This window comes from Pipistrellus kuhlii, unplaced genomic scaffold (genome assembly GCF_014108245.1).
Source record: "Pipistrellus kuhlii isolate mPipKuh1 unplaced genomic scaffold, mPipKuh1.p scaffold_m20_p_8, whole genome shotgun sequence".
In the NCBI taxonomy this organism is placed as follows: Eukaryota; Metazoa; Chordata; class Mammalia; order Chiroptera; family Vespertilionidae; genus Pipistrellus; species Pipistrellus kuhlii.
Window position 1 is genome coordinate 5,355,738 of NW_023425584.1, and position 16,598 is coordinate 5,372,335.

The 16,598-nt window shown below is 48.3% G+C and overlaps 1 protein-coding gene across 3 annotated transcripts in view; it reads right to left on the reverse strand.

Annotated features, from left to right (window-relative positions):
* The window catches only part of DOCK2 (dedicator of cytokinesis 2), a 355,728-nt gene that overhangs the window by 50,657 nt on the left and 288,473 nt on the right, over window positions 1–16,598 (reverse strand). For all 3 annotated transcript variants that reach the window (XM_036423739.2, XM_036423738.2, XM_036423737.2), the window contains 2 exons: window positions 8,133–8,233; window positions 7,973–8,031 (listed from right to left, as the gene is read on the reverse strand). In XM_036423739.2, coding sequence (XP_036279632.1) covers window positions 7,973–8,031; window positions 8,133–8,233 — 160 coding nt within the window. The remainder of the gene's footprint in view (window positions 1–7,972; window positions 8,032–8,132; window positions 8,234–16,598) is intronic.

Genomic DNA, 16,598 nt, shown 5'->3' on the forward strand with positions numbered 1-16,598 from the left:
TGGCACAGCCTCAGAAATAGGCAGGAAAGAGGGCAACTTAGGACCCCTGGCTTTCCCAGTCCTGCAGCCAGCCTCCTGAGGACTCTGAAATAAAGCAGGGCTGGTCAGCCAAGGTCACTCATTCAGTTCAAACAGGGAGGGAAGAACCCAGATCCCTGGGCCCTCAGCACTGCTTGGAGATGGGCAGTCAGCTCCCTTTCATCGCCCAGAACGTTCCCTGCCCCAGGCCCTGCAGAAGCTGAGCCCCACAATCTGTGTCACGTTCCGCTCTTACCTCTCTATAGCTGTGTGGGTCCTGTGGATGAGTGGATTCCCTCACTCTGTGGGCCCCATGGCTGTGTGGGCCCCATGGCTGTGTGGGCCCCATGGCTGTGGAGGCCCCGTGGCTGTGTGGGCCCAGTGGCATGCCTGTGGGTTACCTCTGTTATCTCATCTGTGAAATGCAGGTACTAATGCTCCCTGCCTAAAATTGTTGAGAAGCTTAAAAGACTTAATATAAACAAGGGCTCGGCATGGCGCCTGCTCGTTAGAGAGGCTCCGCAGTGTCCACACTGGCTGTGGTGATGATCTTGGTGACAGTCAGTGCCGTGAGCTCAGCCTGTGCTGGCTCTGGGAAAAGCATGAAAGACATGCACCAGCCCAATGGAGCTGGCTGTGGCTTTTCATGAACTTCCAGGCCAGTCCGCGTCTTTGTTCCCCTCTGGGGTAAAGAGCTGGCCTGGGGAGAGGGTCAGGATAGATGTATCTTGCCTCCCATAACTGATATCCACAACCTTGCAACCCTTCTCTATCCGTAAATACTTTATAATCTGTCCTGAAAGGCAGGTGCAAAGCCTCAATCTGTCATGTTGACCCACAGTTTACACCTTCCATGGTCTGCTGCTCTCAGGATGGGCCCTGCAGGCAATGCTCTCTCCCCACAGCCTACCTCGTTCTCTCCCCTCCATTGACTCTCACTCCTCTGGCATGCACACATACCCTCCTCTGCCCACCATGCTCTTCCCTCTCTCTCCCTGACCCCTGCCCCACTGGGAACCTACCCCCCACAGACCTCCTCCCCACAGGTAATCCCTACTATTGTACAAGGTCGTTCTAGTCCATACGGAAGCCACCAGCCACTGTGTACTTTGAGTTAAAGTTGAGATGTGCTATAATTATATAAAACTGACTAGATTTCAAAGAATGAGTACTGGGGGGAAAATGTAGCATTTCAATAATGTCTGTGTTGATTATATATTAAAATAATAACACTGGGAAATGGGGTTAAATAAAATATATTATTAATATTAATTTCACTCTTTCTCTTTTAATTTTTAAAATGTGGACACTAGAGCATTTAAATTTAGATGGTGGCTCACATTCCAGGTCAATGGGGTGGTGCTAGTCTGGAGTGCAGGGCTTGCCTCTTCCTCAGGGAGGCCATTTTTGGCACACTCTGGGTGTGGGGGTCCTTTATAGACTCTCTGAGTGTACCGCGCTTCTGCTCTATAGTTATTTCCCATTGGCAACCATCATTCAATAGCTCTGCAATGAGCGTGTCACCATTTAGCACAACCATCATGAGTCCCTGAACCTCTCACCTGCTTTCAGTAGTAGCCAGTGCCACTGGCACTGTGCCTGGCATTTAGAGGCACACATGTTAGTGTCCTGTTGCTGCTGCCATGAATCGGCACACACTTAGTGACTTAGCACCACACAAGTTTGTTACCCTACGAGACCCGGTGCATGAAAGCTGCGCACAGGTAGGGTCCCTAGGCCTAGCCAGTGATCAGGGCTGATTGTGGCCTTCCAGCTGCCAGCCAGAGCCTTCCTTCATTCTACGCCATCTCCTGGTGGTCAGCACATGTCATAGCGAATGATTGAACTGATCCCTCGGTCCATCTCCCAAGGGGATACTTAGCAAATTAGGCATATATATATATGGCATATTATATATATGGCATATTATATATATATGGCACTATATATATATATATATATATATATATATATATATATAATATTTCTGGAGGTCAGAAGTTAGAAACGAGTTTCACTAGGCTGAAATCAAAGTGCAATCATGGCTGAGTCCCTCTGGAGGGTCTAAGGAAGAACCCGTTTCCTTCCATTTTCCAGCTTCAGAGGCCACCTACATTCTTTGGCTTATGGCCCCTTCCTCCCTCTTCAAAGCTGGCAATGTAGCTTCTGAAAACCTCTCCTGCCTCCCTTTTTCACTTGTAAGAACTCTGTAATTGCATTGGTTATACCTTGATAGTCCAGGATACTCTCACCACTGGCAACCTTAACCTAATCAGGCCTGAAAAATCCACTTTGCCATGTAAGATAATATATGCACATGTTTGGGAGATTGGGGTGTGGATCTCTTTGGGGAAATATTATTCTACATACCACAGTGCTCAGTTTTTGTTCGTAAGTGAATAAATGAATGAATGGATAGATAGATGCTTCTCTAATCCCATTTTCTGTTTCTTCCCAGCAGCTTCTTCCCAACAGATGCTTGCTTAGGCTGGTTGCTCTCCTGAAATACTTGCCCTTTCTCCCTTTCTTTTGGTCCTGACATGAGCCACTTAGGGGTCTAACCCAAGAGTCCTTTATCCTGTCAGAGTCCTCATCCTTCCTTATTGTCCTGACGTATATCCCATTTGCCTGAACTCCTGAGCTTTGACCACACATTTCACCTTCAAGAACATACTCTTGGTGTGACCTTTAATTCTTAGTTTGTTCTACCTGTAGATCTAGACCACATGTGTCAAACACAAGGCCCGCGGGCCAAATCCGTCCCGCCAGGCCTTGCAATGTGGCCCGCACCGCGCTGTCATCACTGCACTCCACTGCGTTTCCATCACAATGACAGTTTATGACTGTTCAGTAAACCATTCGGCCCGGGATTTAGGCTGGATTTTAGATTTTGGCCCCTTCTCTGATTGAGTTCGACACCCCTAATCTAGACGATGGCTATTCCTGGAGGGACAGGGACCGCACCTTATACTTCTCCAACTCTCCTGCCCGACCTTGGAGTTTAGTACCACGCTGGGTGCTCTAAAAGGTAATGCTTAGAAAGTAATGACCCAGTTCCTCTCACAGCTCTGCCAGGAGCGACCTCCCTACAAGTGAGGCCATGACACCAGTCGTTGGAGTTTGTTAACACAGTTGCTGGATCTTAATATGGGGTGAATGTGGGGTGCTCAAGTGCAAAGTCATTTCGACAAAATGTGCATTCTTTTACCCCAAGCAGAAACAAATGTTAGGATGCTACACTCTCAGGGAAAGTACATTGCATTTGGCATCTTCCCAGGATCCAAGACCACAAATGGCATTAACCCTTTAGTGCAGGGTCCCGGAGCAATATGTGGTCCTTTTCCCCATCAAGACTTCCCCGCACTACCCTGTCTCACGGAAGTGCACACACAAACACACACACACACACACACACACACACACACGCAAGCACTTAGAATGTTAAATAATCTTCAAGCCCGAGATTATTGTTGCAATTAGCTCTCTCATAATCACAGGGTTGCTCAAATCTTTCCTGATGAGAAGAAGAAGAGGATGATACTGATGATCATGGTGATGATGCCCTGATTGCTTTGGGTATTAAAACAAAATTGAAAACTTAACATGCATTATGATCTACTCATTATCAGGAGTCTTTGAAAAACATAGTAAGTGTGCTGCTTCACAGCCTTTGAAAATAATATGCATATTCTGAAATAAAATTCTTGTCAGAACATTGGAATTGGGGTCAAGGTTCTTTCTGCTCAGCTGAGTCAGTGATTTGTTGTTGACCTTGGGAATGTCTTTGTGCCTCTCTGGGCCTCAGTGGCTCCCCTGGAAAATTTGGCAATGACGCATGAATGGACGTCTGAGTACCACGGCTAAACTGGTGAGTGCTGCTCTGGTGCTTCCTCCGGAGATGCTCCTCCATCTTTATCATGTGACCTTGTCTTTGGGGCTCTAAGGGGACACTGCACATTCAGGCATCTTTGGGCAAAAGAACGTGTTGTGCTCATTGAATTTGTCCCACTCCCTTTTGCCTTAACTGGAAAAAAAATGTCTTCCTGAAGCCCCAGCAGGTGTGTTTCTGCTGATTCTCATCAGCCGGAGCTGGCTCACACAGCGTCGCCTACTAGAGGACATCGTTGACCGAGCAAATTGTGATCATGAAAGATTGGGGCTCAGGTAGCCAGGGAGAAGGGAGAAAGGCTATGGAGTGGGCACTGTGTTGGCCACAGACAGCTTCTGAGCTCCACCCTGTCTGGGCCACTCCAGAATTGCACCTGAAAACCCGTCATTACCCAGCACAGTGTTCTCCCTGCAACCGCCCCCAGTGCTTAGATTAGCAGGTTCAGCTCATTAGCATGCCGGGAGGAAGATGCTAATGCCAGGGTGGGCATGTGTGTTGGCCTAGGAAGCCATCCTTTCACTCTGTTCTCTTGTCCCTGAGGGAAACAGGCAGGGAGGAGCAGCGAGGTAGCTAATGAGCAACAGGCAAACCCCTTCAGGCTGATCAAGTATTTCCCTCTTCCTGGGAGTCCAGGCCAGGAGGTAGCCATGCCTGCAAAAGCAGCCTTTGCTCGTATCTTCTGCAGTGGACATCAGCGGCTTTGACCTCTCAGAAGCGGGTAAACTTTTTATTTGGGGAAACTCTGCATCCCTCCATGGATGTAGGTTTGGTGAGAGCAGGTATGGAGAGGCCAGCCAAGGAACGGAGTCCCCTGGAGACTGGATCCTTGGCAGAGGGATGCAGGAACGGAACATCCTGCAAGACAAAGTCACCACCTGCCCCGTCCTTCGTCGCCTGGTTCTCTTCATCCTTCCCATAAGTAAGGATCCAGGCAGCCTCAGCCAGTGTATGGTTTTTGCAACCCCCGAACCCCGACAAGTATGTCTTTTCATTGCATCCTACAGAGGTTCACTAGCAGCAAGGAGTCTTCAGGACAAACACTCGGGCCAGCATGCTTGTCCGCATCTCCTCTAACCCACTCCTTGACCTTGTCCGAACCTTTTTCTCCCCCTGAGCCTTCACTTCCTCCCAGGGAAAATGCCGGTTAGACAACAACTGTGGCTTCAAATTATTATCTGAAGTGCTCTGGGATTTCTCCCCAGAAAACCCTCAGGGGGCCACGTGGAGAGCTCAGGAGCCGCCTACTATAGCAGCTGTGGGGCCGGACCTCACTTCCATTACAATAGCTCAGCTTTCATCCCATTTACATACCGAGCAAGAAATATTTTTTTATTGGTCCTGGGCTAAAAATAAACGTTTGAAAAATGCTGGACAATATGATCTCTAAAGGGCCCTTCCAGCTCTGATATTCTGTGATTCTAAGCAGGTGGAATATTTGGTAACATCTTTTCATTCATCAGCATAATTGGGAGCGCAGGAAAGCCTGCCAAAACACCCTCTATATCTAAATAAAATCTTGTGTGTGCAAAACAACGACAATGAAGGACATCCAGGGAAGAGCAGGCCGTGTAGAGAGCTGCAGATGCACAAAGCGCAGGTCCCAGCTTTGCTGTTCTGGCAATGCCAGGGGTGTGGATCTGGGGAACGAAGCCCACCAGGGCATGCCCTGGTCTTTGCCACCTTAGCAAAAATGCAAACTCATGTGCAAACCAAATCTGGGCCCCGTGTATCGCTGGGCACATTCAAGGTTTTAAAGACTTTCAATTAGGTATTAGTATTCATACATTGGAAAATGCATTTTAAAATCCTGTTCCCTGGCTTCTTTTGACAAAGTAGAAGCTGTGACAACATCAGCCTGGCATTCTAATGGGACAGCAATCAGCCAGAGCCCGGCGGCCACTGCCCCTTCCAGCTGGTACATCTGCTTCGCTCTGCTCTCTGCCCAGCTGTGCCTTCCCATGCCCCTGACCCTGAGCCCAGGTGCTGGCGACCAGATAGGCCTGCACTTGCATTATGCTTTTTTGTGGGTGTTTTTTCCCTAATGCAGAATAATGGTAAATAAAACAGAAGATAGTTCTTATATCCTTGTCCTTATCCAGCATGGAGAAACAAAAGATAAATTGAGAAAGGCATGCTCTTCTAGAAAAATAGGGCAGAGATGATATTTCTTTATGACAGTGGTTTTCAAGTAGGAGGAATTTTGTGTGCGTGCACATGTGCACGCGCACACACACACACACACACACACACACACACTCACGCACACGCACAGCCTACCCCTCTCCCCAGGGAAATGTGGCAATGTCCGGAGATGTTTGTGATTGTCACACGAGGGTAAATGCTGTGGGCATCCAGTGGGTAGAGGTCAGGGATGCTACTGCACACCTGCAATGCCTAGGGCAGCCCCTCCAACAAGGGTTTCTCCAACCACGAATGCTGACAGCACCTTGTTCTGTGGATCCTTGATGGGTTGCCTCCCCTGCCCCTTCACTCTTTTACATCACCTGCCAGGGCCCTGCCCTTCAGGTCCCGGTGACATAGGCCTGGCACTGATGATTAAGGAACCAGAACTAGAAAATAATTTCTGTCCTGATGGGGCAAGAGTGAAAATAATAATGACCATTCTGACATAGGTGTGGCCTCCATGAGTTCATTCTCGCCATTCTTGCTCTTAAGACACATCCTGGGTGGAGGAGCCATTCCCTCAGCCCAGGCCCAGGGTCACTCAGTCCCCTTGTTTTGGGCCTCATAGCTTGTAAATGACAGGGCAAGGCCCAAGGCAGACATGTGACAGTCTGTTCTGGGCCTGGTTCCCAGCTCTCCCTTTCATCTTATGAGCCGATCCGCAGCCTCCTGTTCTCAGTGTGTGCTCTCAGCCCCAGCCCAATGCTGCCAGCACAGTACCCAGCTGACAGTCTGTCCCCTGTGCTCTCAGCCCCAGCCCAATGCTGCCAGCACAGAACCCAGCTGACAGTCTGTCCCCTGTGCTTCCCCTGCAAAACTGGAACTTGCTGGAAAGGGCAAGAAACTGCTGTTCAGGAAGCAGACAGGGACTGGAAGACACTAAGTTATCTGGGGAAGCAAGAAGCAAGGTCAGGGAGGAAATTTAAGTTGAATCCAAGAGATGGGCATGTCCCTGCCAGTGTCTCAAGTGCAGAGGGTCATCAGCCAAGCCTCAGGCAGAGCAATGCAGCAGTGGAGAGTTGAGGACTCCAAACATCAGGGGCGGAAATGCCTCAGTGCTCATTGCTATTCACCCATCCCTCCCTCTATCCCTCCCTTCGCCCTCTCAGCACACATTCATGGAGCTCGGGCCTCGAGCAAGGTTTGTGGTCCCCATCCTCACGGAAGCAAAACCAAGCTCTGGGGTTTGCAGCTGTTTGATGTCAAGCGTGTTACTTCCCACTCTGAGTTTCCTGATCAATACGAGGAGGGGGAGGTTTTCCATTTTGCAGGAGGCAGTGTCAGGATTAAAAAAGAGCACCTTAGCACAGGCTCTCAATAGGTGTCTCAATAGGCATCAGACTCTCAATAGGTATCTCCCCGGGTCCATCGCCCTCCTTCCTCCCACGGGTACCATGCAGCTCATCCATGGCTCCTGTAGCTCAGTGAGGCAAGGACAGCCTCTGGGGCCACCTTCCAGCTGCAGTCACATCACAACAGACCCTGCCCTCCCACAGAACCAACTCTCCCCCATGAGGTGGGGGGTCTTTTGTAGATCAGAACATCACATAAGAAGCGGGATGCAGGACGGCCCATCAATCAGCAGGAAGCCCTTGTGTGATGTACAGGGACCTGAGTTCCCACAGCAGGCCTGCCCTGCCTCTTTTTTAAAATCCCCAAATTGGACATCCTAACTCCTGAGGGGTACCAAGTAGAAGCAGGTCCACAGGTGGGGACGGGACCCTCTCTCATCAGACACTCAGGGAGGGCCTGGGGTTACGTACAGTGATAAAGTGTTATTTCAAGATCCCACTGCTGACACCCTGCGGCCCTCTGACAGATGGCCGTCAAGAAGGCACGCCGCAGGTGCAGATGTGTCTGTCTGGATGTGGGGCTACTCACCGAGCTTGTACCACATGTCGCGGATGGAGAAGCCAATTAGCCGTCGCATGTCCCCGTACCTAGGAGGAACCAAAAGAGTCTGCTTTAGGCTCCGTCTCGGAGATTCCCATGGACCCCTCCCCGCCCCCCCACCTTTGGGAGATCCAAACATGCAACCTACTTATTCAGGATTTTGTTGTACTTGGCGTGTGAGAACTGCTCCAGCTGCAGGGAATCCTGGGTGATGAAAGCCACTGCCAGATGAAAATAGTTATTCCACAGCTGCAAATGAAAGAGGAGTGAGCCGTCACGGAGGGGTCTGAAGTGGGAAGGCAGAGCCAATGCTGGGCCTTGTGAATAATTTATAAGGATGGCGGAAGACAGAAGCAGAACTGGTTTCATTCTGTGCACTGCAATTTGCTAACTGGCACTGACTCTGAAATTAACATCCCGGCCAAAGCGAGGACAATGGATGGATGTCCCCAGGCGCTGACCACATCCCCTCGTTGGTAACAGGATTTGGGCAAGGAGAAGGATTTTAGGGATGCTTTTGGTTTTGCTTAATTCTGTTTTTTTTTGGGGGGGTATAAATGACTGGCCCCAGCTTAGTGAGCTGGCTGCTCTGACCTCATATTAGAGGGTGATGAGGGATACGTACAGTCTCCCTGGAGGTCCTCCGACATTAACCAGACAGCTCCCAGGCCCAGCCGGCAACTCATCCTGTCTTCGAATATTTTGTCCTTTCCTTATGCTTAGTTCTATGTTTTCAAACGATGGCCCCAGACCAGCAGCATCACCTGGAACTTGCTAGAAATGCAGGTTCCCTGGCCCCACCTTGGCCCCCCTGAATCCAATGCCTGAACACTGTGTGTTTACAACCACTCTGGGTGAGAATGATGCTACTTTTTGTTCAACCACCGCCAAGGACCCAGCTTAGAGATGGGCTTGTCATAATTGTAACCTTCACACAATCTGCTGGTGGTAAATGCAAGGGCTAATACCAGCTCTTGGTGAAACAGAGACAACCAAGGGTTCATTCAATACATGGCATGTGCTCCAATACCACAGTGGCAGAGGCACTGGCACAGGCCACAGAACCCGAGAGATAATGACCCAAACAAAGGCGTTGCTGAGCCTCAGTGAGCCCATCTGCGAAAGGGGTACCCGCTGCAGAGGGCTGCAGTCAAGACCACATGAGATGATGTGTTTAAAAGGCATGAGTAGCCCTAACTGGTTTGGCTCAGTGGATAGAGCGTCAGCCTGCATAGTGAAGGGTCCCAGGTTTTATTCCTGTCAAGGGCATGTACGTTGGTTGTGGGCAAATCCCCAGTAGGAGGTATGCAGGAGGTAGCTGATCAATGTTTCTCTCATGGATGTTTCTAGCTCTCTATCTCTCTCCCTTCCTCTCGGTTAAAAAAATCAATAAAATATATTTAAAAAAATAAATAAAAGGCATGAGTCTAAGAAGAGGGCTCAAAAGCACTTGTTAGCCTTATTGTTCTTTTCATTATTCTAGTGATTCCTTTGGTACCAAAGCACATAGCACAGCCTGGCTCCTGAGGTACTCAAGGGCAATTAATACAGACTAGAGGCCCAGTGCATAAAATTTGTGCATTGGGTGGAGGGGTTGTCCCCTCAGCCCAGCCTGCACCCTTTTCAATCTGAGACCCGTGGGGATGTCTGACTGTCGGTTTAGGCCCAATTCGATCAGACATCCCTCTCACAATCTGGGACCACTGGCTTCTAACAGCTCACCTGCCTGATCACCTCTAACTGGCCCCCTCTGCTGGCCTGGTCTCCCCTCACTACACCCCCTTCTGTCCTGGTCATCCCTAACTGCCCCCTGTCCCTGCTGGCTTGGTCACCCCACACAGCCTGCTGCTAACTCGTTTTGTTGTCCCTCACTAATCCCCTGCCAACCTGGTCACCCCACAAGCCTGCTGTTCAGTAGTTTGGTTGTCATTCACTAAGCCCCTGGCTGGCCTGGTCAACCCAAGCAGCCTGCTGCTCAGTCATTTGGACAGTCCTCACTAACCCCCTTGCTGGCCTAGTAGCCAACACACAACCTGTTCAGTCATCTGTTCTGTTGTTTTGGTTGCAACTGTCTCTTAGGCTTTTATATATATACAATAAATGTTAAGGTCCTGCATGGAGCAGGTGGAGGACAGCTTTGCTGGACAAAGCCCACCCACTTTCAGCCCCATCAACACTGCACAGCAAGAGAAAAATGACTGGATAGAGCAGTTGTCAGCAAATGGCAGCTCATGAGCCACATGAGGCTCTTTGGCCCCGTGAGTGTGGCTCTTCCACAAAATACCACAGCCTGCGTGAGTCTATTTTGAAGAAGTGGCATTAGAAGAAGTTCAAGTTTAAAAATTTGGCTCTCAAAAGAAATTTCAATCATGGTACTGTTGATATTTGGCTCTGTTGACTAATGAGTTTGCCGACCACTGGGCTAGGGAAATCACCTGGCATTAAGACATTCATCCTTAATTCAAAGAGGTTCATTGTAGGTTTCAGAAGCTAAGACTAAGTAAAAAGGCACCTCTACCCTTGATAACAGCCCAGAGTGTTGCTTTCAGATGGGCATGTGGTTCCAGTTTCAGAAAGAAGACAACACTCCATTTTTCCCATGCCCCCTCCTTCCAGCTCTCAATAATGGGTAGCTGTTATTATTCCCATTTTACAGATGAGGAGACCGAGGCAAAGCCAGGATTTGAACCTAGGCTTTCTGATTGACATCCACAGCTCTCTCCACACTGTCAGGCAAAAATAACATGTAGTTATTGAATACCAATGGGTCAGATGTTATCATCACAGGAGGGTAGGGCAGGGGTCACACAGACTGCAGATCCTGCCCACATGCTACTCAGATTCTGTTGAGGGGATGTGCTTTCTTTATTGAAATCCTACCTCCCAGAGTTCAAAAGACCAAGCCACTCCCAGGGTACAGTGAGGTGACCTGCTGGCTTATGGCTCCCATAAAATCAACTCTCCACAGAGAGGTCAGAGGACCTTTTAAAATAAGTTGGATCCTACCACTTCCTTCCTCAAAGTCCTGAAAATGCTTCCCTATAATCCTTAGAAGCAGATCCCATGCCCTGTGTTTCCACAGTAACCTCGCTTATCCAAACTCCAAGTGCAGGTCGGGTCTCTGGGGACTCCTCAGACTGTCTTTCCTCCCCGAGCCCCGTGATTTGCAGGTTTTGGAAATGTGCTGATTTGGTCTGCTGAGCCCGGAGCTCGCACTTCCTCCCATTTAAGACCAGGATGTGAAACAGGAAGCCAGGAAAAGGACAACCTGGTCACAGGACGTGGAAAGGGTCACTGTGAGGTGAGAATTTCCTGACATTAGGGAATTTCCTCAGAATAATCAGAATGGGGTACGAAGCCGATAGATGACAAAGTAAGTTGAATTGCTATTGCTTTTGAGAGTAAATCCAGAAATGACCCCCCACCCCCCACCCCCAACGTATTTAGCAACAAAAGACTTGTTAGATCTGGTTGCGTCTCTTGCTCCCCTGTCTTGCACTGACTTAGTCCTTCAGAAATGCTTTCGGTCACCCCATTCCTGCTTTTCTTTTTAAAAATTGAAGCATAATTAACATATGCTAATATTCACTTTTTAATGTATATAATTTAGTGGGTTTTAGTATATTCACAAGATAATACACTTCCATCTCCATCTACTTTTAGAACATTTTCATCATCCAAAAAAAGATACCTCCTACCTACCAGTGGTGAGTCCCCATTGCTCCCTCCCCCTAGAGACCAGGGACTACTTTCCTTCTCTGCTTAGTCCAATATTTCATAGCTTTGTGGCTCTTCACTCAGCCTGATGTTTCCCGGGTTCACCCATGTGGTCACATGTGTCGGTACTTCATTTCTTCTTGTTGCTGAAACTCTTCAGTCATCAGGATGCACCATGTTTTTGTGTATCCATTCATCGACTGGTGGTCAATGGGCTGTTTCCACCTCATGGCTATTATGAATAGTGCAGCTATGAGCAACTACATATCAGTTTCTGCTTAGAGGTGGGTACATCCTTAGGAGTGAACCTCATTTTCTTCTGCTTTCCTCCTGGAAGATCTTTGTGGATCATGAGACCCTAGAGAGAGCCTCCTTTTCTTAGTGGATCGGAAAAGGTGCCCTGGGAGAGGGCTCTGTGGGACTGACTTTGGAACCGAGGAAGGTGGTCATGGCCAGTGGCTCTGTGCAAGCCCTGAGTGTGAGCAGCAGCCACAACTAGATGGTGCTTGGCACTCAGGGGGCCTCCTCAGCCCTGAACCTTCCCTGACTTTGCTCCAGAAAAACAGGACCAAGTTCACTGACCTGGCTTTCCGGGCCCCAGTATTTCTGCCTTCAACACACTACCTTTTTTTCTGAGGGCTGGTCTGCTCAGACCCCACAGACTCCTTGGCTTTGCTCACTGGGGTGCTCAGACACACAGCATGCAAGTCCTATTCCTTCTTCAAATTCCAGTTCAAGACCCACTTCCTTCAGGAAGCTTCCCAGATGACCGAACAAGTCTGCGTGCCCAGTCCCTGCACTCAGCATCTGCAACCACAGAGTGGGGCCCTCTGTCCCACACTTGGCCTGGGGCTCCCCTCACTCCCCTGAGGGCAAGACTGCAAGCATCAGCACCTCAGGGACAAGGGTGTGGGTGCCAGTGCTAGCCCTCGCTGGCTGGGTGGTCTTGGTTGTGCTGGACCTTTCTGAGCCTCTGTTTGCTTACCTAGGAAATGGGAACAGAATGGCAGCTACCATACCTGGTAAAGGACTGCTCTACATGCTGGTGAGATAATATGAGCCTGAAGGCATCCAGCACAGCCTTGGCACCTGGCAAAAGCTCAGTGAATGGCATTGGAGGGGCACTGATTGAAGAGAATGTATATGTATGGTCCTGTCTTTTCTCCCTCCCTCCCTCTCTTCCTCTCTCTCTTCCTTCCTCTTTCCCTTCCTTCCTTCCTTCCTTCCTTCCTTCCTTCCTTCCTTCCTTCCTTCCTTCCTTTTATTTTTAAATTTATTTTATTAATTTTTTTTACAGAGAGGAAGGGAGAGAGAGTTAGAAACATCGATGAGAGAGAAACATCAATCAGCTGCCTTCTGCACACCCCCTACTGGAGATGTGCCCACAACCAAGGTACATGCCCTTGACTGGAATTGAACCTGGGACCCTTCATTCCACAGACCAGTGCTTTATCCACTGAGCCAAACCAGTCAGGGCTGGTCCTGTCTTTTCTAACTGATGGCTCCATAAGTACCAAGAGTCCTGCCTTCCATTTATTTGTATTTCTTATGACATATTCAGCACAACAGTTTGAATACAGCTGGGTTCCAGAAAATATGTATTTATTGATCATTGTATTGTTAGAGAAATTCTCCAGTCATTTCAAAAGGTCTCAGATTTTTTTCTTTCCTCCTTGCCTCAAGCTTCCTGGTGGCATTTCTACTAAGTACCCAGCTCGGCTGGTTCAGAGAAGCCAGAGGTGCTTTTGCAAAACACATGGCTCCCTTTTCTCCGGGGAGGCGATTTTTGATTAGGAATTAAATATTTTGAAATCATAGAACAGAAGCATAGAGCTGGAATAAATTTAAGGGTTCTCTGATCCAAGGCCCTTATTTCACAGGTGTAAAACAGTAAAACCCAGCCAAAATCATACTGTAATCTGGATTTAGCTATTTTTAATTAACTCTTAAAATTATAGAAGTAATGCCCACATCATAAAAAAATCAAATGGTAGAAGTAAAAATTATAGAAGTAATACCCACATAATAAAAATACTAAATAATAAGATATTTCCATCCTACCTTGCTTGCACCCTTGTCCAATTTCCCAGAAGAAAATCATAACAATTTCCTGGCTACCCTTCCAAAATTATGTATACATAAACAATGTATGTATAGACATCTTTCCTAATATCTGAGGTGCTCTGCTAGTTTCTCATACATCTATCTAGCAGATATTTGCATATTAGCATATTCAGATCTGCTCTGTTCTAGTTTACGGCTGCATGGCGTTCTGTGTAAGGATGTCCTACCATTTTAACCAACTCCTTCAACTGCAGGCATTTAGCTTGACTCCATCTTCCCTCCCTTTAGCATCAGAGCTGTAGCCGGCATCCTTGTTTCTGCCTCTCTGTGCAGGAGAGGCTGTAGTGCAGCCCCCGTGGCTAGAGCTGCGAGGACCTCTGTGCTGCTCTGCTGTTTTTACTGTTTATTTTCATGGAGCCACTCAGGCAAGTCCCAGCTCCATTGTCACCAGCAAGTTTCCTTATGGCTTGAAGCCTCGGTTTCCTCATCTGGAACATGAGGCTAATAGTACCTACAGAAGGTGGTTCTAGGGATGAAATGAGGAAGGCTCTGCCTGGCAAACTCCTCCTCAGTCTTGCAGTCTCAGTTCAACATCCCTTCCTGGGAAGCCTCCAAGGCTCTCCCCCAGGCTAAAGGAGAGCCACCCACCATTCGCCCTCATCACACGCCATTCACAGGGTTTCTGACATACTACTGTAAGTGGAACTAATTATGTCCTGTGTCCTTGGTTGGATGCAAGTGCCACACAGGCAAGAACCTCAACTTTCTATTCATTCTTCTATTTCCAGCGTCTAGTGTTGTGTCTGACCCAGCGTGTGCCTATAAAGTGAGGCTCATTAGTGAACTCATTCAACAAACACACACTTTAATAGCTGATAGCTCAATTTTGAAATGAAATGTATTTTAATAAACAGTGCCTTTATAAGTATTCAAGTGCATGCATATATTTGGGGGGGGGGGACATCTTATGTGTCTGATGGTCTTATGCTCTATAGCAGTGGTTCTCAACCTGTCACGACCCACAGGTTGAGAACCACTAGCAGGGTCGCCTAAGACCATCGAGAAACACAGATATTTACATTAGGATTCATAACAGTAGCAAAATTACAGTTATGAAGTAGCAACAAAAATAATTTTATGGTTGGGGGTCACCACAACATGAGGAACTGTATTAAAGGGTCACGGTATTAGAAAGGTTGAGAACCACTTCTACAAGATTCTTTCTAATGGCTTTGAATTATTCTTTACCCCAAATTCCAATTGGGGGCGGGTGTGTGTGTGTGTGTGTGTGTGTGTGTGTGTATTGGGGGGAGTGCCCAGCACATACTGCTGCTGAAATGCACTGGGTGTGCCTTCCTCTGAGCTATAAAGGTGCAGCTGCCTGGACCATTCTGGGAGCACTGTGGACTGTGGGAGTTCTCAGACATGGACACAGGCTAGGGTCATGGGGCCAGAGGCTCTCTGGGGCCCTAGAGCAAAAGCAGGCAGGGCCAAAGCAGCCATCTCCAGCCTGTGACCGTCTTTCTGCCTGGTGGAGCTGTCACCTCGCCCCACTGCGTGTCTCTAGGCAGGGAACAGTTTGGCCCTCTTCTAGGCTTTGGTGAGTGCTCCCTCTATGTGAGTGCTCCTTCTATGTGAGTGCTCCTTCTTGCACTTTTTTTTTTTTTTTTTTTTAACATACCATTACTGGTTACATTTGTATTGTAAAGACCAAGCCTGCCCTCATTCCTCCTCTAATGGCTGGGAATACCACAGAAGCCTCATTTCACGGCTTCTCAAATACAGCTTCAAAAATGATCCCAAGGTGGTCCAGTGCCCAGAGCTAATCCAGAAATGCCTCAAGGCCAAAGCTGGAATTGCCAAACTCAGAGCCAATTAGAGCTTCCCCAGGAGAGAGAGGGATCTTAGTGGCATTCAGACAGCTGCCTAAGGCAGAAGCAATTTTCCTGGGACCAAAGAGTACACCCAAGGTATAACCATGGATTCCTGAGCCAATCAGAGTTTCCTGCATGGAGGGTCTAGTCCTACAGCCAGTCATCATACCGCTGCCTGTCCCTGGGCAAGCGAGCACTAACCAGGGCACAGAGTGTTTCTGGAGCGAAATAGAGCTGTCTGGTAGAGGCAAAGGTACCTGCTAAGAGGCAGTGCAGAGAGTGAAAGGGCTTGGCTTTACAGAGAGGCCTGACTCCCAGCCACCCCACTGAGTGGTCGGATGACCTTTAACAGAACAGCCAACCACATTTCTGAAGCTCAGTTTATTCACCAAGAAAATGGGTGTATCCCAACCTAATTGGGTTGCAATGGGCATCAAAATGCCTCTTTCATAGGCTTGGCTACTACAAGATAGATTTACAACCTCCTAACAAGATTCCACGATCCTGGAAGGCAAGGAGATCCTCTGCTTTGCTTTCAAATCCCTCAAAGCAATAGCGTAGACCCATGGTTGGCAAACTGTGGCTCGCAAGCCACATGCGGCTCTTTGGCCCCTTGAGTGTGGCTCTTCCACAAAATACCACGGTCTGGGCGAGTGTATTTTGAAGAAGTGGCGTTAGAAGAAGTTTAAGTTTAAAAACTTGACTCTCAAAAGAAAGTTTAATCTTGGTACTGTTGATATTTAGCTCTGTTGACTACTGAGTTTGCCAGCCTCTGGCTTAGACCCACGACTATTACTCCTACACAAAAATCCCAGTGAGTTTAGTTAGAAATCCTCTCTTGGTCTTCCCTGACCATGCAAATCGATGGGCATGCCAGGGCCCAGCATTCTGAGCAGGGCCCAGAGGTGGAAATCACGTTAGCCCCAGCAGAAGACATCGTTTTTGTAATTCTCTTGTCC